This window comes from Enhydra lutris, unplaced genomic scaffold, assembly GCF_002288905.1.
Source record: "Enhydra lutris kenyoni isolate GAN:26980312 unplaced genomic scaffold, ASM228890v2 scaffoldscaffold77, whole genome shotgun sequence".
NCBI classification, from domain to species: domain Eukaryota; kingdom Metazoa; phylum Chordata; class Mammalia; order Carnivora; family Mustelidae; genus Enhydra; species Enhydra lutris.
Window position 1 is genome coordinate 4,014,595 of NW_019154161.1, and position 19,843 is coordinate 4,034,437.

The following is a 19,843-nucleotide window of genomic DNA, read 5'->3' on the forward strand; positions in this document are numbered from 1 at the left end:
CAAGATGCTCCAGGCTCATCCTGTGTAATTTCCTGCCCAAGACTCAAAGCAGCCACTTATCAAGGAGTCCTGGTTCCTTTTATTGGGGAATGGTATTAAAGATCTGGGCTCTGAGTGTCTGAGTTTTTGACACGCTCTCTCCAGCCCTTTTTTTTTTTTTTTTTTTTTTTTTTTTAAAATGAATGCAGAGAGCCCTCGCTCAGTTTTGTTTCCCCGTCTGGGTACTTTACTAGCCTTCCCAAACCAGTTCCAGTATCCGTCAGCAGAGGGCGCAAGAAAAGGCAGAGCGCTTTCCTGACCGCTGACGCCTCTCCTAGTGAAGAGCCGCGCGAGAAAAGGGGCGGAGGCGGGGACTGAGCTGCGCGCAGGACACCTGTCAAACCCGGAGGAAGGCGGGGCGTATCTTCCGGCCGGGGCCGGGAGCTGTCACGTGAGGGTCAGTGGTCAGCTGACGGGGGCGCAAGTTCCGCGGGGAGGGACGGACCGACCCGGGGGATGCTGGTGATTGGTGGAGCAGGAGCTAGAAAAAAGCACCTCGGACAGGGTCTTGGACGGTGGGGACTACGATTGGCTTAGACGAGTCACGTGGGATTTCGTGGAGCGCACCAGGAAGAGTGGAGAGTCTTACGCGGAAGTACGCGCAAGCGTTGAAGTATCGCGTCGCTCATTGGCGGCCTTGAGTCACGGGGAGGTGTGCGGCTGCGGGCGAGGGCGTGGCCGGCGGGGCGCGCGCCTCCCTAGCGGACCGCTGGTTGGCCGGCGCACGTCACATGGTGCCGAGCTGCGGGCGGCGCGCACCGGTGCGACGTCAACGCAGCCGTCTAAGCTTCCCCGACCTGTCTACTGCGGCGGGGCCTCGGCTGAGTCCCCCGTGGGCCCGAGTCGGGCCTTTTGCTGAGTACCTTTGGGGCCATCATGGACAACTCCGGGAAAGAAGCGGAGGCGATGGCGCTGCTGGCCGAGGCGGAGCGCAAAGTGAAGAACTCGCAGTCCTTCTTCTCGGGCCTCTTTGGGTGAGAACCGCGCGGAGGGGTCAGCTGGGACCTACGCTGAGAGGATGAAGGAGTCAGGGCCTGAAGCGGCGGGGTAGAGTCGCACGGCTCGAGCCTAGAGAGCGGAGGGCATTCCGGGAGGAGGTAGTAACAGAGGTGACACAGGCTAAGGACAGCTGACCCCGGCAGTGGCAACACGGTTGGAGGAGAGACAGTCTGTGGTGTTGGGAGGGCCCCGGGCGGAGGGCACCCAAACCGAGGCCACGACGTCTGGAGGCGGTAAGGGGACCCGGGCTGAAGATGGGCCAAGAGGCGGGAGGAGAACCTGCGCGGAGCCAACACGGTCTGAGGCCCTCAAGGGGACCGGCCTGGGAGAGCAGCCAGGTCAGGGAGTCTTTGGAGTTCTAGGAGAACCTGTCTGAAGGCTCCCTGATGGGCACGGTGGGGCCCGGGACTGACACCTGACCGGCGGATTGACCTTCCCAAGGCGCATCGCAGTGGGTTTCAGTGAACTCTGGACCAGGGGGGTCAGGGCTAAGGTGATCCTGGGAGCGATGAGCCCAAGTCTGAGGTGTGTTAAGGCGCCTGAGAGAAAGCTGCATGAACTGGAGAAAGGGCGTGGACTCGAGGTGCTGGAGAACATTGAGGATTTTAATGGGGGGGGTCGTCTTACTCTGTCTGGGCCTCTATGACAAAGTACCCTAGAACGGGTAATTTATCTCTGACGGAAATTTATTTCTGACAGTTTGGAGGCCGGAAGTCCAGGATCGGGGTGCTGGCAGACTTCGTGTCTGATGGGAGCCTGCTCTCTCATAGACAGGGAACTTGTTCCTGCGCTCTCTCATTGTGGAAGGGGTGACGGAAGGGATGAACTGACGTCCTGGAGTCTCCCATAAAGGCGTTCATCCCAGTCGGGAGGGCTTTGCCTCATGGCCTAATCACTTCCCGAGGGCGCCCATCTCCTAATACCATCATCTTGGAGGTTGGGTTCCTGACACATGAGTCTTGACACATTCAGTCCAGAACAGGGCCACTCTGGGAGGGCTCTCATTGGCCTTTTAGAAAGGACTGCAGCAGCTGGTGTGGGGGAGAGCGAAGGCCGTGACGGTCATAATACTCGATTAGATTTATTAAGTTCTCTGATTCTGAGTCAGACCTGGGCCAGGCACTTCACCTGTGTCCTTGCGTTGCATCCTCACAACATCCCTGTGGAGGTGGACAGATTTACTTGCCTTGGTCTCCAGTGAGTGGGAGACCTGGGCCTGTCTGATCCCAGAGCTATCTTGCGGCCACACGCATTTCTTCCCGAGGCTTGTGCCCATTTCTGGACCCTGCACTTAGGGAGGATGTTGACAGACTTTTCAGTGTCTGAGGGGGCTCTCGCCCCGTAACTCTCCCTCCTTCCCGGCCCCACATGGCAGTTTTCTCCAAACGTTCGAGAGAGTTGGTGTATTCCTCCCAGTCCCTTCCAGCTCCAAAAGTGGTTGAGATGGTGCTGAGAGGGGAGTGGGCAAGGCGGGAGCAGAGAGCAGAGGGACTGACCAGAGCCTGTCTGAGAGCGACAGGTCTGCCCAGACACTCCTCTCGGCCAGCAACCACTCTTGGCACCTCCTCCCCTCTGGAGCTGGGGTTTCGTGTGTACAGCATTTCACAGCTGCCTTTTCTTGTGGCTTCGGGGACCACGGGAGGAGTGTTGGGGCTCAGCTCGTCCCTCGTGCTTTTCCTTCCCCTTTCAGAAACCTCAGTGGTACCATTCCAGACTGAGAAGCCTCTGGTCACATCAGAGGGCCAAGTGGGATAGCACCCACCCGGGATTCAGGGCCAGCCCCGTATCCTTGGATGTCAGGGCCTTTGGGCCAGCCCCTTATCCTTGGATGTCAGGGCCTTCTTTGTTCTTCCTGTTTCTGGGCTCCTGGACACTAGAGGGCTTTGGGGCACCAGCAGCCCACGAGGGAGGAGGGAGGCGGTACCAGCCAGTTAGCAGATCCAGTTAGCACATTGGAGCTCCTTGTGTCCCTTCCTCTGGCTCCCTCTTCCCTCAGGCCCCCACCCAGAGCACGGGCACCTGGGGCGCACCTGGGACGGGGAGCTGTGGGGAATGAGAAGGGGGCAACCCAGATGGCTCTCTGGAAGCAAAAAGATGGAGAGTTGGGGCGCCTGGGTGGCTCAGTGGGTTAAAGCCTCTGCCTTCGGCTCGGGTCATGATCTCAGGGTCCTGGGAGCGAGCCCCGCATCGGGCTCTCTGCTCCGCGGGGAGCCTGCTTCCTCCTCTCTCTCTGCCTGCCTCTCTGCCTACTTGTGATTTCTCTCTGTCAAATAAATAAAAAAAAACTTAAAAAAAAAAAAAAAAAGATGGAGAGTTCCTGAGTAAAGCATGGTGAAACCGCCGGAAAGGGGTGGGGAGGCACACTTTCTCCTCCTTCCCGCTCCGAGGCTTCAGATGGGTCCAGAAACTTCCCCACTGTGCCCCCTCAGGAGTGCTACAAGCTCTAAATGGTGGTTGTGTTCCCTGGGGCTTGTCCTCATCCCTGACACCTCCACCCTCGTCCCCCATCTCCCACCGACTGAAATCCAAGACAAAAACTTCTTTTCCGCTGGGATACCAATGTTGATAGGAAGTTTCTCTGTCTGTGAATGGAAAATCATAGTAATACCTACTTCATGTGATGGTCCTAAACAGTAACTGGGAACATGCCCGCGACATGGTGAGCATACAGCGCCTGGCCCTGGTGAGTGTTTAAGTACTCGCTGTTATTATTAATACCGTTACTGCAAGTTGGGCAGGAGGCGTCAGGGAAATAGGGATGGTAGCAGGTTGCGTAGACCAAGAGCAGGTTCCTAAAGATAGAGTGAGGACCAGTCAGTTCCTGTTTAAACTGCCTGTAGGCACCAGCACGCCCCAGGAGCCCTGGGGGCTGGCTTGTGTAGAGGAGGAGTGGGTGCCCAGGTCAGGTGGGTGGGCCCTTAGCCCAGCCCAGTGTGGGAACCTCAGCTTCTGGCCACGCCTTGGACAGCCTTTCTGCCTGTAGAGCCTGTCCACGGCCCGGCCTGCCTGTGTCCAGCGGGCACTGTGGTGACAGAGCTCCCTGCCAGCTGCTGGGCTCCACGGCCAAAAACTTGGGGGTCCCTCGCCCAGTCTCAGAGTGGAGTCCTTCCCGAGGGGATGCAGGGTCTGGGCTACCCCGGCCGTCATTTTGCGGTGGTCCCAGGTACTGCCCGCGAGATTGCGAGAGCCTCCCGCGGCCCCGTCAGGTACAGCGTCTCCTGTCCCCACCCGCCCACCAGGGTCACAGAAGGTCCTGCGTTTGAGTCAGGCCTTGCTGCAGTCCCCGATTTTTCTACCACCCCCACGTGACTCTAGAATTCCCCTTGCCAGGTGGCCGGCGGCCCTCGAGTGCGTTTCTCCTCCTTCACAGAATAGCAGCCGTTTGAGCACCTGTGCTAGCTCTGCACTTTGTGCCAGGCTGGGCGCGTCTGTTCGCTCTGATCCCCACAGGGCCGCTTCTCAGATCGGGTTCCTTGCCTCCGTTGTACAGATAAAGCAACTGAGGCTCCGCTGTTGCTAACCCAAGGTCATGCCGTTATCACAGTGCCTGAAGCTGGGCTCAGCCCAGCTCCCTCGGCCCCCAAGTCCCTTCTGTTTCTGCTTGTTGCCCGTTACAGACATGTCACAAGAGCAACCTGGGGTGGTTGCGGAGTGCAGGGGTTAGCGCATAACAACTTCATCCTTTTGTTGCCGGGGCCTGTGTGTGCACTCTGGGGGCCCAGGCCCTGCCCGGCAGGAGCTCCTACCCATGGGGGAGGCGGGGGGTACACACTGCAGAGCCTGGCAGGGGGGTGGGAGCGGTGGCAGTGAAGGGCTTAGCCTCACAAAGGGGGGCGGGAGGAGATGCCCAGGGATCCCGCGGCTCTGCTCTGACAGCTCAGCGTCGTCAGCAGAGGAACAGGGCTGGTGGCTGCCCGCTCACGGTGCTGGGTGGTCCTTCGTGTTCTCTGCTGTTTCTTCCACTTGCGGCCCTGATGGGGGCCCCTGGCGGGGGGGGCTAGTTACCGCCTCCCTCCCTGGCCTAGAGGCAGCTCCGTGTGGCTCCAGCAGAGAGCAGCGTCTGCCCGCCGGGTGAGGGAGATTGGCCCAGTGTTCGCTGTTTACTCTGGAGCAGGTGGGGACTGTGGTCCCCTTCTCATTTTCCAGAAGACCCTTGGACGTGGGGAAGGAAGCCTCCAGATCACTGAGTGAGAGGCAAGGCAGGACTTGATCTCCAGGCCTGGGTCCTAGTTCTGGGCCTTGCCGCTTTCTGGCAGTGTGAGCGTGAGCTGGCCCCCGAACTCCTCCAAGACCCAGCTTCCTCCTCGGTGGAGCAGAGGTGACGGCCAGGGCTTCGCTGTCAGGAACTCGGCAGTTCTAGTCACGTGATAGGGGTGTATAAACCGTGAGACACAGTAAGGGCAGGATGGGCCCGGGGGTCCCTTCTTCCCCACCCAGGATACTGCCCGGAGAAGCAGAGCCAACTGAGGACAAGGACAGGACCGAGGGGCGGTGGCTGTGGCTCTCTGGATGCACAGGAGGCCCGGGGTGGCCCGAGGACCTGCAGTGGGAGTTACTCCATCCGGCCTGCCCTTTGCAGCCCTTGGGAGAGTGCCGGTGGGCCGGGTGGCATGTTTCTGGGAGCCAAGAAGTGCCCAGGGGGTGGAGGAAGGAGCGAGGAAGGCTGCGGCTCTGCCCCGCAGACCCCCCTCCACCAGGCCTGGGGCCCACCGGACCGTCTGTGCATCACTGGCACCGCACGCGCCTCTCCATATGGCAGTCGCCGGAGGTTGGTGGCTGTGCCTGGGAGCCCTGAGGCTGCTTCCTCCGCCTGGGGAGGGGGCAGAAAGCAGAGCTGAGTGGGTAATTATAGACAGCCCTGCGGCAGGCCGGCCCAAACCAGTTCCCTCTATTCCCAGCGTGACTCGGAGCTCGAGCTGCGGGATGGGGAGAGCCAAGCAGAGGCAGCTCGGGGGAGGTCTGTGGGGGAGGGACTGTCAGCTGTCACTGATGCGGCCACTGGGCTCTTCAGGAGGGGCAGGCCCAACTAGCTTTTCTGGATCTCCTGCAGGAGGCACTGGAGGAGGGCTGGTTTCTTCCCAGAAGGGAGTTTGCCACGCTTCATGGGTGCTCCGAGAGCTACCCTGACCTGGGGGAGAAGTCCTGTAGTCACCTGTAGCTTTATCCTGCAGGGCGACCCCTTGGTAGAGTGCTTGCGCTCGGACTTCTTCTTTCTGGTCACTCTCCTTGCCAGAAACCTCCCTGTCATGTTATATAATAGGGCCTCAGCCCTTCCCCCGGCCTCCTCTATGGGGGTTCCCCACCTGCCTCTCCGCCCTCCCTGCACCGTGGCCAGCCTGGCCTGCTGCTGTTCCTGGAACTGGCTGCGCCTGTTTCTGTCCTAGGGCCTTTGCACATGCTGTGACCGCTCTCTGGAATGGTCTTCCCTCTTTCTGTCAGTAGCTCCTTAGTCATCTTTGGGGACTGAGCTTGATCTTCCCATCCTCACAGCAGTGGCCATGATCTGCGCGTGCATAGAGGTCCCCTTCTCCCCCAGTCTCTCCAGGGCTTACTCAGTCTGAAATCGTCTTGCTGATTTCCTGTTTCCCAAGGGCCAGGTCCTTCTCCTCGGTTTACTGCTAATACCTGCGAGTGTCTGGCACATAGTTAATGCTCAGATTTGTTCCCCAGGTGAGTCAGTGGCTGTGGGAAGGGCTTCTGTTTCAGGATCTGCCAGTGATCCGAGGCAAGTCATTTGTCCCCTCTGGGAATTCCACTTCCGTCTCTTAAAGAAGATGATGGAATCCCAGAGATTCCCCTGTCATCACCTGGCATGGAAATGGCCAGGAACCAAGTCCTGAGAGGAGGGAGGAGGCAGGCCTGAGCAGACGTTAATCCCTCTGGTCTTCCCCCTCCGCGGTTAGAATCATTGACCTGGAGCAGGGCTGGCCCGCGGTCACAGAAACCTCAGCCTGGCGGCTACCGGCCTTTACGCACTGCTGTTCTCTGTGTCCCGCTGAGCTGAGACACACCAGCTGGGGCTGACCCAGTCCGTTGTTGGTCACCCCTCTTTGGGCCCCTCAGTGGGTCGAGCCATTTCTGCTCATGGAGCCTGAGTTTTTTTCAGAGACTGGCTGAATCTGGATAGGGCTTCATTGTTCTCACAAAGAAGGGAAGGAGGAGCTCGGCACGGGGAGACCCGATTTCAGTCTGTGAGCGCATCCATCTCCTTTAAGTCAGAGAACGTTCTAGAGAGGGTCCCCCAGAGGATTTTGTAGCCAGGCCCCAAAGGTCCCGTACTGCCGGTGCAAGTTCCTCTTCTCTCCAAGGCCAGTAGTGGGTTCTACAGAAGTCACTCCAAGCAGGAGCCCCGAGCCCAAGGTGTGTAGGCCGGGGAAGACCGTGGGACCCAGCAGAGTGAGCACAGGCGCACATTACCCCGCAGGGCCGCTTCCTGTGGAACAGCAGAGGCTAGGGGAGATGGCATCAGCATAGCCCTGAAAGGTAGAGACTTTTCATCCAAAGAAGAACTTTACCTTCTGGGATGTAGATCCTGGAGGCCGGGATTCCAGTCCTCGCCAGCCAGCTAGCCTGCCCTGCGGGGGTGGGGGGGCATATTACCAACAGAAACAGCCTGACTCCCAGAGAGAAGAGTGAGCCATGGGTGTAGATCAGCTTTTTCCTCCCGAACTCACCTGGGCTCTCCAAATCCCCTGGGCCCATTGTGTAAAAAAGCCTGACTCCAGGCCCCACCCAGACCTACTAAGTGAAATCTTCCCAGAAGGTGGCTAGGGGGGCCTGGTGTGATCATGGTAACCAGCCGCTCCTGTGATGCAAAGGAAGGGACGGAAGGAAGGAGCCCTGTGAACACAACTTCCAGAATTACCCCGGAGGCCCTCCATAACCATAGCGGGGGGCTGGCTGGTTTCCAGGGCCGGTGAACACGGGTGTTGAGGGGAGGACAGGAAGGCTGATTTGTGTAGCTTTCTGTTAGAAAATACTTCTCTTTTCTTTTCATTTAACACAAAACGTTGATGTCAGCAAAGAGAGAATCTGAAATCCATTTGGTGGAACTCGGCATGTGGGGTGTTTTCTACTGGTGGATGTGGGCATGGGGATTTGGACAGTTGTAGAGACCACAGACCTCATGAGCCAAGGCGGGGTTGCATTCTTGGAGGTGGACAGAAACATGGCGGGGACTCACAGGGTACACATGAAGGGCGCCCCCAATTCCGGACAAACTTCCGACGCACGGCTTGGAGATCAGGAGGGCGGAGTAAAGCTGCCCCAGCGGAGTGCTCTTTATTTGATTTTTTTTTCAAATGTATCTCTGTATATCTCTCAGACCCCTGCTCTGGCACGAGAAGGTCTTCGAAGGTGGTTTTGTCACTTTAAATAATTCTGCACTGAACATCCTTGCACCTTCTCTGATTAGTTTTTGGGGTAGAGTGCTAGAAATGTAACTCATTGCTGGACCACAGAACGAAATGTAAATCCTGATATTTAAAACGATTTATATATATCTTTTCTATGTTCTATATAAATACGTTTTAGCAGATAAAATAGGCAGAAGATAAGAAAATTCAAGCAGTACAAAGGAGGAGCATGTGAAATCTTGTCTCTCGCACCTGGCCCCCCCAGTTCTGTAGACCCCACCTTAGAGAGGAAAGGCAGTGACTGGTTTTCTGTGTGTTATCTGCTCCTACCTGAAATAGTAACGGCACACGCGTAGGGTTGGGAGGTCTTCCAGAACACCTGCGGCGAGCAAGGCATGGGCTTGAGGCATTGGGGGATGGACAAGGTGTCCAGAGCTGGGCTCCTCCCCCAGAATGCTTTGCGATGTGTTGGTGGGGTGGGGGGCGTAGTTTGCGTAGAGCCTGGGAACCAGCGTTCACTGAACAGAAGTGGAAGAGGCCGTCAGAGGCTGGGCTCACAGGAAGGCTGAGAAGTCTTCCCCCTCCCCAGCCTACCCCTGCCATGTGGGGATGACCTTGGCTCCCCCGGCTGCCCACGCACCTGCAGTGAGTGTGCCTTTGTGCAGGGGGAGCGGGGGCCACAGGCTCGGTCTCCCCTAAGTCCTCAGCAGAGGCCTGGGCTGCAGAGGGCTTCACAGGGGCCTTATGGGGGTAGGGAGTGCAGGTACCCACCGTCCCCAGGACAGAATGCGGGCTGCTGCTCACTGCCCAACTCGTGCGTCTCATCTCCTTTTCCTTCTTTCCCTAGAGGCTCATCCAAAATAGAGGAAGCATGCGAGATCTACACCAGAGCAGCGAACATGTTCAAAATGGCCAAAAACTGGAGTGGTATGTGATCTCTGCAGAACCCTTCATGCTCCTTTCTCCTCCTTTTCCTCAGCTTCCAGTCCTGAGGGCCTGGCTCCAGGGCTCAACCCTCACCGCGCCCCCCCAATCTCTCTCTGCCATCTGTGGCACCGGAAACCCATCGGCCTACCTTCGGGTCACTTTGAGCCCCCAGGTTCTTTTACTTGGGCCACGGGGCCTTGGCAAGAGGACTGTAGGGATAAATACATTATTGAATCCGGGTAGCTCTTGGAGGGCTTTCTCCTTAAACCCAGAATGTCCAGTTTGCCCCGGAACCTCCTCCCTAGTGCTTTCATCAGGTCTGAGTTCTAGGCCTGAGGGAACGTTCCACTGGTTCCATTAGTCACCTTAACCATCGGCCGTTTATGGAGGGCTCCCCTAGGTGCCGAGCATGCGCGTTGAATGGAACTGGCAGGGCAGCTCTGTGAGGGGCGCTGCTGCTAACATCCCCGTGGTGGGAAACCAAGGCTAGACTCAGCCCCCGGGCCTCTGGTGCCGCCCCTAGTGAGGGACTGAGAGCCAGAATTCAGAAGGCAGAGCTCCGATTCTGGAGTGCGGTGCTCAGCCGGCCTCTGTGCGGCTTCAGGACCTCTGCAGCCGGAGGGACTGAGGTTTGTGGCACAGCTGGAGCCGCCGTGTGACCCCGGGCAGCATCTGTCGCGGCTGCGAGCACTGTCCCCGCCCCGCCTTGGGGTGGAAGCTGAAGTGCTCACAGGACTCTGGTCCTCAGACTAGCAAACTTCTGGAGCGGCCGCGAGGTGCCCGACACAGCCTCCCGTGTGCTCTTGCTCCGACTAGGGGAGGACACATGGTGACAGTGTCGCACACTCCTGCAAGGGCCTCCATCCTTGGGGGTAGGGTGTCCCAGCTCCCGCGCCTCTGGGGATGCTCACGACCTGTGTTGGCAGGCGGAGCAAGCCCAGAGTTACGACTCCTCTGACTTGGCTGCGGGGCTGTAGTCCAACTCCAGCAGGGCTGGCTCTTGGCGGGTTCCGCGGAGCTGAGGTGGGGCAGGCAGGCAGGGGCTCCTAGTGGTGGGAGAGACTGGGAGAGGTGGCCAGGAGCCGCCTGAGGGCCTGGAGGAGAGCTTGGAGAATCTGGCGTGGCGTGGAGCTCATCGGGCCAATTCCGGGATGCGGCCTCCAGCCCCAGCAAGACTGAATCCAGGAAATTGGGCAAAGGCAGGTTTGGGACCCTGGGAGGAACTTTCTGACCAGAAGGAGACACAGCCTGGCATGGGACCCTGGAGGCAGAGTGTGGAGGCCTGGGGTGAGACGGAGTCACCTCATTTCCTGAGCACACCTTTGGTTTCCTGGAAACTAGAAGGGTTTTTCCTGAGCTTTCACCAGATATATTGTGCACAGAGCCACCCGCCCTGTATAGTTTCATGCACCCAAGCTAATGAGGTGCCATCAGAGAAGGAATATTTACTTCTTGGTCGCATACGTGTCGCTTTGCCCCTAAAACGTGTTGCTTCCTCCCCACCCCCAACTAGTCAAACAAAAATCCTGGGCTCTGTTTCATTTTTCTCCCTATGATACTGCTTTTCTGGAAATTTTGCACTCACGTTTGAGCCTTTAAAGATAATACATCCTACGTGATGGGAACTGGGCCGCTTTTGTCTTTCCTGCTGCTCTGATGTCCTAGGATGGGTCAGGCCCTCCGGTCCCCTTCCCGCTCTGGAAGTCTGTGATTCCGATGTGGCCAGAGGAAGACAGCAGTGGGCATTGGAGCTTCCGGTCAGGACACTCCCACCCCCCACCCCTGCTCTCCAGCCCCATAGGAGAAGCGATGCCATTGTTTCCGGCAAGCCGCCAGGCAGCTTAGGAGACACGGTGACTGCAGCAGCTTGGGAGCAGTGCAGGAGGACCGCATGTAGCCAGGGACAAGACAGACTGGGCCTCCGGTGGGGTCTGCACCGCCCTCTGCCCCGGGAGCACTTGTCCCCTGCACCTGATTTCCCGCTGTCCCCCGGGGCCACTGCTGGGGTCAGCTGGGGATAGTTTTTGTATCCTGCGTAGCTCTCAGCCCCATTGGCCTTCTCCTCAGATCTTTAGAACCGGGTGGCCCTGGAAATACTGCCAGAGGCTGGGATTCAGGCTGTGGGATCATAGCGGGCCCCCACCTGGCTCTCTCTCTGTATACACAGGGCTCAGGGGCCGCCCCTAGGGGGCCGCTTCCTCCTCCCTCCATGTCCACGTCAGGGCCTTCAGGAGCCTCAGCCCCGGCCGGGGTCAGGAAGCCTGAGGTCAAGGCCTTCACCTACACCCCCGGGGCCAGTCTGGAGCCCCCCTCCTCCCAGGGGGACAGGGTTTTGGGGGGCATCGTCAGGGCGGCTTCTGACGGGCAGAGCCCCACTCAGGCTGCGCGCGCTCTTTCCCGTTCCAGCTGCCGGAAACGCTTTCTGCCAGGCAGCCCAGCTGCACCTGCAGCTCCAGAGCAAACACGACGCGGCCACCTGCTTCGTGGATGCTGGCAACGCGTTCAAGAAGGCCGACCCCCAAGGTGAGCCTCCGCGGGTCCCTGGGGCCCAGCGAAGTCCTCTCCCAAGAAGTCCTCAGGTGTCCGTCCGGCCCTGGGCCGGCAGGGAGATACTTGCGCTTGAACTTCACGATTGGCTCCCTTCCGGCTGGCATTTGCATCCCGCTCCAAGCCTCCGCCTCCCCCTGCTGCTTTGTGCACGCAGCTGATGCTTCCCTCCCGGAGCCTGGAGCATTTGGGAGTGGGAGTTACACCGCAGACCCACCGCATGCCAAGGAGAGAGGAAAATCTGTTCTGGTGTCAGAATTAACATGCAGAAGGGGGGTGGGAGGGGGTTCTGAGACCAGCCAGGTAGGAGTTGCTGCCGAAAAAGGAGCGGAAATTATCCTAACCTGGCTTCCCTACCCCCTGGGGGGGAAATCAGAGCAGAGCCCAAGATGGGAGTTGCCAGAGAACAAGTTACTTAAAACGAGGGCGTGCTGGGGAGAGAAGCCCGCTTTGGGACTGACTCACGGCAAGAAAACCACTTGTCCCACTGGGTTCGTCCCGACGCAGGAGCACAGCCCAGTGGGGACCAGAATTTTGGGTCTCGGGAAGCTGGAATTTTAATTTCTGTTTTTCATCTCAGTGCCAGACACAGGTTGCTAACTTTTTAATTTTAGCGAGCCAAGATGATTTTTTTGGGTGACCATCTATTGCTACTGTTCTCTCAGAAGAGAATAGGGAACACGTGAATGTTTTAAGGAAAGGAAAAAAAAAGATGCCTCATCTTGGAACAAAGACCAGCCCTTCCCAGGAGACAGCAGTTTGCAGCCGGGCATTGAGGTGCCTGCGAGGCTCAGTGAGCGCTGGTTCCTGCCCCGGTGCAGGGGACTTGCTGGCCGATCCACTACTGCCACCAGGGGCCTGTCGTTTCCAGGCGGGGATCGGGTGTCTCGGTAGACCAAGTAGTGTCTCTGTGTCCCCAGACTTGACCAGTCCCTGCTCTGTGGCTGGGGGTCTCCCAGAGGTTGGCCTGAGGGGTCACACAGTGGGCCCAGGCTCGGCAAGGACCGGAGGGAAGACCTTGTGGCGGGGTTGAGCCATGGCAGGCCGTGTGGGTGATGTGAGGAGGACCCAGAACAGCCTTGAATCACCCAGGGACGTCTGTCCCATTCCCTGCCCCGCCCCTCGCCATCACCGTCAGCCTTCCCTCTGCTCCCTGAGGAACTGGTCTTCCTGGAGCTGCCACCCTAGCATCTGTGATGTTCAGCTGCTGCTCCAGAGTGACCGGAAGGACGGGTCTCTGGGGCAGGAGTCAAGTGCAAACAAACACCAGCGCTTCCCTGGGACGGGCCCCCACCTGGCTCCGCAATGTTGCGTCTGTGATGTTGCGTCCTTGGGCCTCAGGTGGCTTTTGATCTGAGCTTTTCCAGCCAGAGGCAGCGCTCTGCAAAGGGTGGGCTGGGTGCTGGGGCCCAGGCCAGGGTTGGCGCCCCGCCTCAGGAGCTGAGCCACAAGAGTGGGAGGGCAGCAGTCGTTGTGTGTGCTGACGTGGCCATCGTGGGGCCCAGAGGCCGACTTGGTTTCTCCAGGGATCAGCAAGTGCAGTTTGCTGCCTGGGAGCTGAGTGCGGTGGTGGGGCAGAGGTGGGTTTGGGGTGGGAAGGACCTTTCAGGCAGCAAGAGGAGCAGTGACGAAGAGGGGAGCCTCATCTGGGCACAGCCCAGAGCGGGTGCCTTGGCCAGAGCGCCAGGTTCTTGGTGCTGAGCAGGGAGGGGCCACGGAGTAGTGACCCTGCACTGCAGCCTCGCTGACTCCCCCGCCCAAGTAATGGCTCATGCGACGTGGGGCTCAGCGTGCTCCCGAGTCTGGACCCAGCCCCTTTCCCTGTGACCTCAGGCAGGCAGTCACCATCTTTTGGGCCTCCGTTTTCTTGTCTGGCAAGGCAGAGGCCACGTGTGAGAAGCACAGGCTCAGCCAGCTCAGCACCTGGCATGTGACAGATGTCTGGTGAGGGGTGGCCCTTGGCTCCCATCAGAGGCCCGGCCTCCCCCAGTCTCCTCCCTGTGGCCACGTGGCTTGTAAAACAGAGCCAGAGGGCCCGCTCAGATCCCCACTGGGCTGCCCCAAGCAGGTGGCCAGCTCCCTGGGGCCTTGCTGGTCCCCTTGGCCACCCTGAAGGCTTCTGTCCTGTGTCAGCACCTCCTCCAGGAGTCCTGGAGGCCCACTCCCACCGCCCCCGCGGAGGCCGCTGGCGCCCGGCCCGCACAGAAGGCCTGCCAGAGCTGGCCGGGATGGAGGGAGCGGACTTGGCGGCTGTCAGCACGCCCTGTCTCTGCCAGTCTGCCTGGAATGGTGGGCCCGGGCTGCCTGCTGTCCCCTGGGTGGCCAGGGGTGGGGCCGCGATGCCCCTGGCTGTGGGTGCTTCCCGGGGGTCCCAGCCTCTGCCCACTACGCTGGAGGGACTCAGGCCAGGGAGATCTCTAACCCCAGCCACCCGAGAGCCAGGCCCGGGGCTGCGTGCGCACACTACTGGGTGCCTCCTGCGAACCAGACACGGCCACAGCTTGCTTTAACCCAGGCCACATCCTTGGGGGCCTTTGCCATCTGCCCCCATTGTACCCAGGAGGGCTGAGTCCCAGGCTCGATGTGGGAACCAGCATCCAGACCCAGAGGCTGCTGCAGCCCATCGGGTAGGGCGAGGGCCCTGGATTGCGCGACTCCCGGTGAGCCTAAGCGAGCACCTCCTGCTCTGGACCGCGGCACCCCGCCCTGGGCTGGGTCTCGTCCAGGGCTGTCTCGCCGCTCCTCCGGGGCCTGGCACCTGGAGATAAGCCGGTTATGTCCCGGGTGCCGGCGCGCCCCAGGGTGTTCGCTGGCAGCTTGCCCTTTGTGCCCGAGCCGGGAGCAGGAGTGAGGGGGCCTTAACCCCATGAATCCATGTTGCTGCTGGGGGTGGGGGGGTTGATTTTCTGCCCCCGGCTGCTGCTCCAGGGGCCGTGCCTTGCTGACAGCCGTGTAGCACCAGAACAGCCACTGAGAGAGCCTGTCCTCTGGAGGAACTCACAGCCTCTCCCTGTCCCCGCACTCCTTGTAGCGGGAGCAGGCACAGGTGTGGGGTGGGCCTCCCCCCCACCACGCTGTTCCAGAAGGGGGAGCCGGTGAGAGGCGCCCCCCTGTAGCCCAACCAGCCAGCTCTTCCGCGGCCTCAGCACCGGGTTGCAAGCAGCCCCTTGCTGGTCACCGGGCTCAGAACTGCTGCTGCAGAACAGGCGTGTGTGTTCAAGCGAGACCGTTTCTGGCTGTAACTTGGGTCCTGTGTTCTCTCTCTCCCTCCCTTCTCTTTATCTCCTTTTCTTTTTCTCTGGTGCCCCGAGCTCCCAGCGGTCAGCCTCAGAACCCCAACCGACTGCTGTACGTTCTCTGAATGTTTCTGGCATCTCGGGAGATCTCTGGCATCCGATTTCAGAACTGGACCAAACCTACAGGCCCTCCCTCCCCCAGAGCAGTGCTCACAGACATCCCCCTTTTGCATGTAAATTTTGGGGGGCTTGTGGACTCCCTGAAGGCCCAGCCACAGGTCTGAGGCAGAGAGCCTCTCTTCACATACCCCCTCACCCCGCCCCGCCCAGGTAGTGAGACCTTGGGCCTTGTGAGAACAGGTACCAGCTTCGGCCCTTCTCCGTGACCTCTCCACCCAGCAGACCTGGCTGACGTCGGGTTGGGGGGTAGGGTAGCCCTGGAGGCAGACCAGGAGCCTGCAGGGTGCCTGGGACGCCAGGATGAACTTCCAGCCCCAGCCCAGCTTAGAGCCTGTGTCCTCGGTCTGTCCAGGCTCTCTGTCCTTCCCCCCGCACCTCCCCCAACACCTTTTCCTTGGAGATGCGTTTTAAAAAAAAAGCCACCCCGAGAGCGCATCTCTGTCTGCTAGAAAATGCCTCCCACTCATGCTGCTCGCTCTCCTCCAAATAACGTGTCAAAAAAAAAAAAAAAAAAACCCTTGGGACGCCTGGGTGGCTCAGTTGGTTAAGCAGCTGCCTTCGGCTCAGGTCATGATCCCAGCGTCCTGGGATCGAGTCCCACATCGGGCTCCTTGCTCGTCAGGGAGCCTGCTTCTCCCTCTGCCTCTGCCTGCCATTCTGTCTGCCTGTGCTCGCTCTCCCTCTCTCTCTCTCTCTGACAAATAAATAAAATCTTTTAAAAAAAAAACAAAAAAAAAAACAAACAAACAAACAAAAAAAACCCATACCCGAATTTCAGGTCTTGGAAGAGGTAGTACCACAAAGGTAGCCGAACTTCTCTCCTCGTGGGCCTTCCTGGTGTTCGCTGCGTGGTTTCAGGAATGGGCGGGTGGCAGGGGGAGGGACGAGAGCGGAGGGCTCTGCTGAATGCTGACACGTGTGCATGAGACAGTGACGGAGGTCACAGCCCCAGGGGCCTGGGTGTCCTGACGTCCGGCTCCCCTCATGTTGTTGACAGAGGCTGGACAAGTGCAGGGGATGTGGGGCAGTGTAAAGGTTCCAGGGCCCTGGTGGAACCTGGGGGTCCCTCACATGTCAGGCCTGGCTGCCTCTCATCCCCCTTGCCAGCCCCTCTTGTCATGGCAGGTGGGGCCCTTGCTGGCCTGGCTCCAAACCCCCGTGGGAGGCTGGCTGTCGGCCTGTGTTCCGTGCCGGGGGTTGCCGAGATGACAGCCCTCAGCAGGTCACGGTCTGCACCGTCCATGGCTCTGAGCACATTCCCTGGGGCTCGGGGATCCCTTCAGCCCCCCAGCCCAGCCACAGGAACGCAGCCCTGGCAGCTGCACGAGCCCGATGTTCTCCACAGGCCACTGAGCGCCCGCCTGGCCTCCCGCTCCTCTCCTGGCTTCTGCCTAGATGACTTATTTTTCTCATTTCTGTTCCTCACTTCCCTGCTTCTCTCCCCAGAGGCCATTAACTGTTTGATGAGAGCCATTGAGATCTACACAGACATGGTAAGGGTCGCTGCCCGTCCTGTCTCTTCTTGTCCCACCCTATTGCTCCAGCCTGCTGTCCCCAACCCCAGCACCAAGAGCAGGTGCGAGGGGCAGTGGGAGTGAGGGGAGTGTGGTCCTCTGGGCCAGCCCCTGCCTCTGCCCCAGGGAGCCACCCCCATGGTAGGTGAGGCCCAGAGGTGGCTCCACCAGGGACCTGGAACCCAGGACCTAGACATGCTATGTGTGTCTTTGGGGGAAGATGGGCATTGGCCCCCGTGGCCACACTGGGGGCCCAGGGAGGCCAAGAGGGGCTGTCCTGTCCGCAGAGGGAATGGTCAGACCAGCAGCCTGGTTTCTCCAGAGCTCTCACCAGGCAGTTCTAGGCTGGTCCTTCCACCTCTGTGGGCCATCTGTCAAACGCTTCCCCGGGCCAGGCCCTCTACTGGGTACCCATGCCACCATTACCTCTGGCGTCGCCTTGTCTGCCCATGTCCCTGTGGACAGGATGGACACGGAGGCTAAATGTGGAGGGACATGCACAGGGCACCCCCATCGGGGCAGCACCCAGACCCACGCCTCGACGAAGCCCCCTCTTGAAGGCCTGTGTCCTTCTGGCTCGGTGTGGCTGAGGGGCAGGGACCCACCAGCTTTAGGGACCTGAAAGGGTGAGGAGGGGCTGAGGTGAGGCGCTGGGCCATCACTTGTCACAGAGAGCTCCTTCCTGTGTCCCGCCCAGGGCCGATTCACGATCGCGGCCAAGCACCACATCTCCATAGCCGAGATCTACGAGACGGAGCTGGTGGACATCGAGAAGGTGAGGGGCGGTCAGCGGCCATGCCTGGCCAGTGGTGGGGGAGGACCGTGGTGGCCGGTCCCCTTGGACCGGGGCTCATCTCACTGCTGTGTACACTTGGGGAGTCCCCTGATGTCTGAGTACTGGAAGAGGGCTTGGCCGAGCTTGTGTAATGGGCCCAGGGCCCGGCCTATGATGGGCAAGGGCTGCACTGCTACCCCCTTTCCCTCTGTACCTGCCCCGTGTCTCCCCAGGCCATCGCCCACTATGAGCAGTCTGCAGACTACTACAAAGGGGAGGAATCCAACAGGTATGGGGCAGCGGGCTCCCCTCCCCAGCCCCCAGTAAGCCCCTAGGCCACTACTGACCTCTGTCTTCCCTGCCGACCCCACACAGCTCAGCCAACAAGTGTCTGCTGAAGGTGGCCGGCTACGCGGCACAGCTAGAGCAGTATCAGAAGGCCATTGACATCTACGAGCAGGTGGGGGCTGGTGGGGCTCTGAGCCCTGCTCTCTGGGAGGGCCCTGCGTCTTCCTCTCTGCCTCCCTGCATCACCTCCCTGGCGCTCTGTCCTGGCCTCACTGGCTAAACCTTTCTCCACCCATGACCCACACGGTGTCACCGTCCTCTCCCTGTACACTTCTCACAGGGAGCTTTCTGGGAGGCCTAGGGTCCCGGAGGGAGTGGGCAGAATCACTGAGGCCTGGGGGGGGGGGGGGGCCGGAGGGGGCCAAGGGGCCCCCCGGAAGGGGGCCAGGGGGGGGGGGGGGGGGCGGGCGGCCCTTGGGGGCGCAGGCCCCCCGGGGGTGTGTGGGGAGGGCTGGGCGGGCCAGGCTGTCCTGGTGGGTTCGGTTTGGCCAAGAGAATGGCAGGCAGCTGGCCTCGGAGGAGAAGGGGGGCGGGCACCACCTCTCATGTTCCCTCAGCCTGCCGCCCCTCTGCCCACTGCGAGCCAGCCTCCCGTGGGGCCTGACAGCGGAGCCGCCTCCTCCCCAGTGTCTTGGGCGCCTCGGGGGGCCCACGGACACCTGGCTTCAGCCCTGTGGCAACACCCACCCCCTGTCAAACCCTGGGCCTTGGCTGCCTGTGCACCACTGGCTGACTTCCCTGGGGCTGGTCCTTGGCCTCCCTGCCCTTGGGGTCCCGGGTTAGAAGGGCCTCACCTAGGATAAAGGTGCTGCTCCCCGCTGGCCCCCGGGTGCCTGGCAATGACCCTGACCCTCTGGCCGCCTGCTGCAAGCTCATGCACCGCCTCCGCATGCCCACAGGTGGGAACCAACGCCATGGACAGTCCCCTCCTCAAGTACAGCGCCAAGGACTACTTCTTCAAGGCAGCCCTCTGCCACTTCTGCATCGACATGCTCAATGCCAAGGTGAGCCGGGGCCCCGCCGGCCTGCCCAGGGCTTCCCCCGCCTCCCCTTGACCACCTCAGAGCATCAGGGCTGTCACTGAGCTAGGTCACTGCCTGACCCCTTAGTGGGGGGCGAGCCCCGCCCTCACGTCCGGCCCCCCGACAGTCAGCTGCGTGTTGTCGTTGCTGTGTGGCCATCCCTGGCATCCCCTGCCCAGTCTCTGCCGCTTTTGAGTTTATCCAGCTCCTGGCTCACGCAGTGCCTGGTGTTGTCTTCAGCGAGGGCACATTTTGAGTCCTTCCTGCCTCCCTTGAGGTCAGCATCACTGTCCCCGTCCTACAGATGAGGATGCTGAGGCCGAGACCAGAGACCCTTATTCAGGGCCTCATGGCCGGAGTCCAGATCTTTCTGGCTCCCGATGTCATGATCTGAACCACAGCATGCGCGCCCACGTCATCCGTTTGCAGGGCTTCTCGGCCGTAGAGGGGTCAGTGCTGGGCGAGGGGGCAGGGAACGGTGGGGGGAGGAGCTGGAGTCTCTCGGGGCCTCCAGCCGCCCTGTCCTCCGCCCTGCCCTTCGCCACACGGGGTGTCTGAGCACCACTGCCTCCCTGCTCCCGCTGGGGTAAGAGCCCGGGCTCTGGTGTCGGGCCGGCTCGCATCCCCGCCCCCACACACTCTGTGCCCTGAGCAGGTCATCGTGCGTTTCCGGCTCTCAGAATGGGGGTCACTATCATTCGACCCTCCCCAGGTCCACGTGATATTTTAATGTGAGACGTACCCAGCACTAGTCCTGGCACATAGGAAGGACTCACACGAGGCAGCAGTCATTTGCGCCCTACCCTGCGCACCGGCCTGGCATTTGCCCCCTACCCTGCGCACCGGCCTGGCATTTGCCCCCTACCCTGCGCACCGGCCTGGCATTTGCCCCCTACCCTGC

General features: G+C 60.3%; 1 protein-coding gene across 3 annotated transcripts in view; it reads left to right on the forward strand.

Moving 5' to 3' along the window:
- The first annotated feature begins 780 nt into the window (after positions 1-780).
- The window catches only part of LOC111160683 (NSF attachment protein alpha), a 21,682-nt gene continuing 2,619 nt past the window's right edge, over positions 781-19,843 (forward strand). The window contains exons 1-9 of one of the 3 annotated variants that reach the window (XM_022523956.1): positions 800-1,013; positions 9,241-9,320; positions 9,626-9,637; positions 11,727-11,843; positions 16,730-16,776; positions 17,495-17,572; positions 17,806-17,861; positions 17,948-18,032; positions 18,820-18,924. In XM_022523956.1, the coding sequence (XP_022379664.1) occupies positions 916-1,013; positions 9,241-9,320; positions 9,626-9,637; positions 11,727-11,843; positions 16,730-16,776; positions 17,495-17,572; positions 17,806-17,861; positions 17,948-18,032; positions 18,820-18,924 (678 nt within the window). In that variant the 5' untranslated portion in view covers positions 800-915. Of the gene's footprint in view, positions 1,014-9,240; positions 9,321-9,625; positions 9,638-11,726; positions 11,844-16,729; positions 16,777-17,494; positions 17,573-17,805; positions 17,862-17,947; positions 18,033-18,819; positions 18,925-19,843 lie in introns of all 3 variants that reach the window. The other 2 variants (XM_022523955.1, XM_022523957.1) reach the window with 2 other exon arrangements.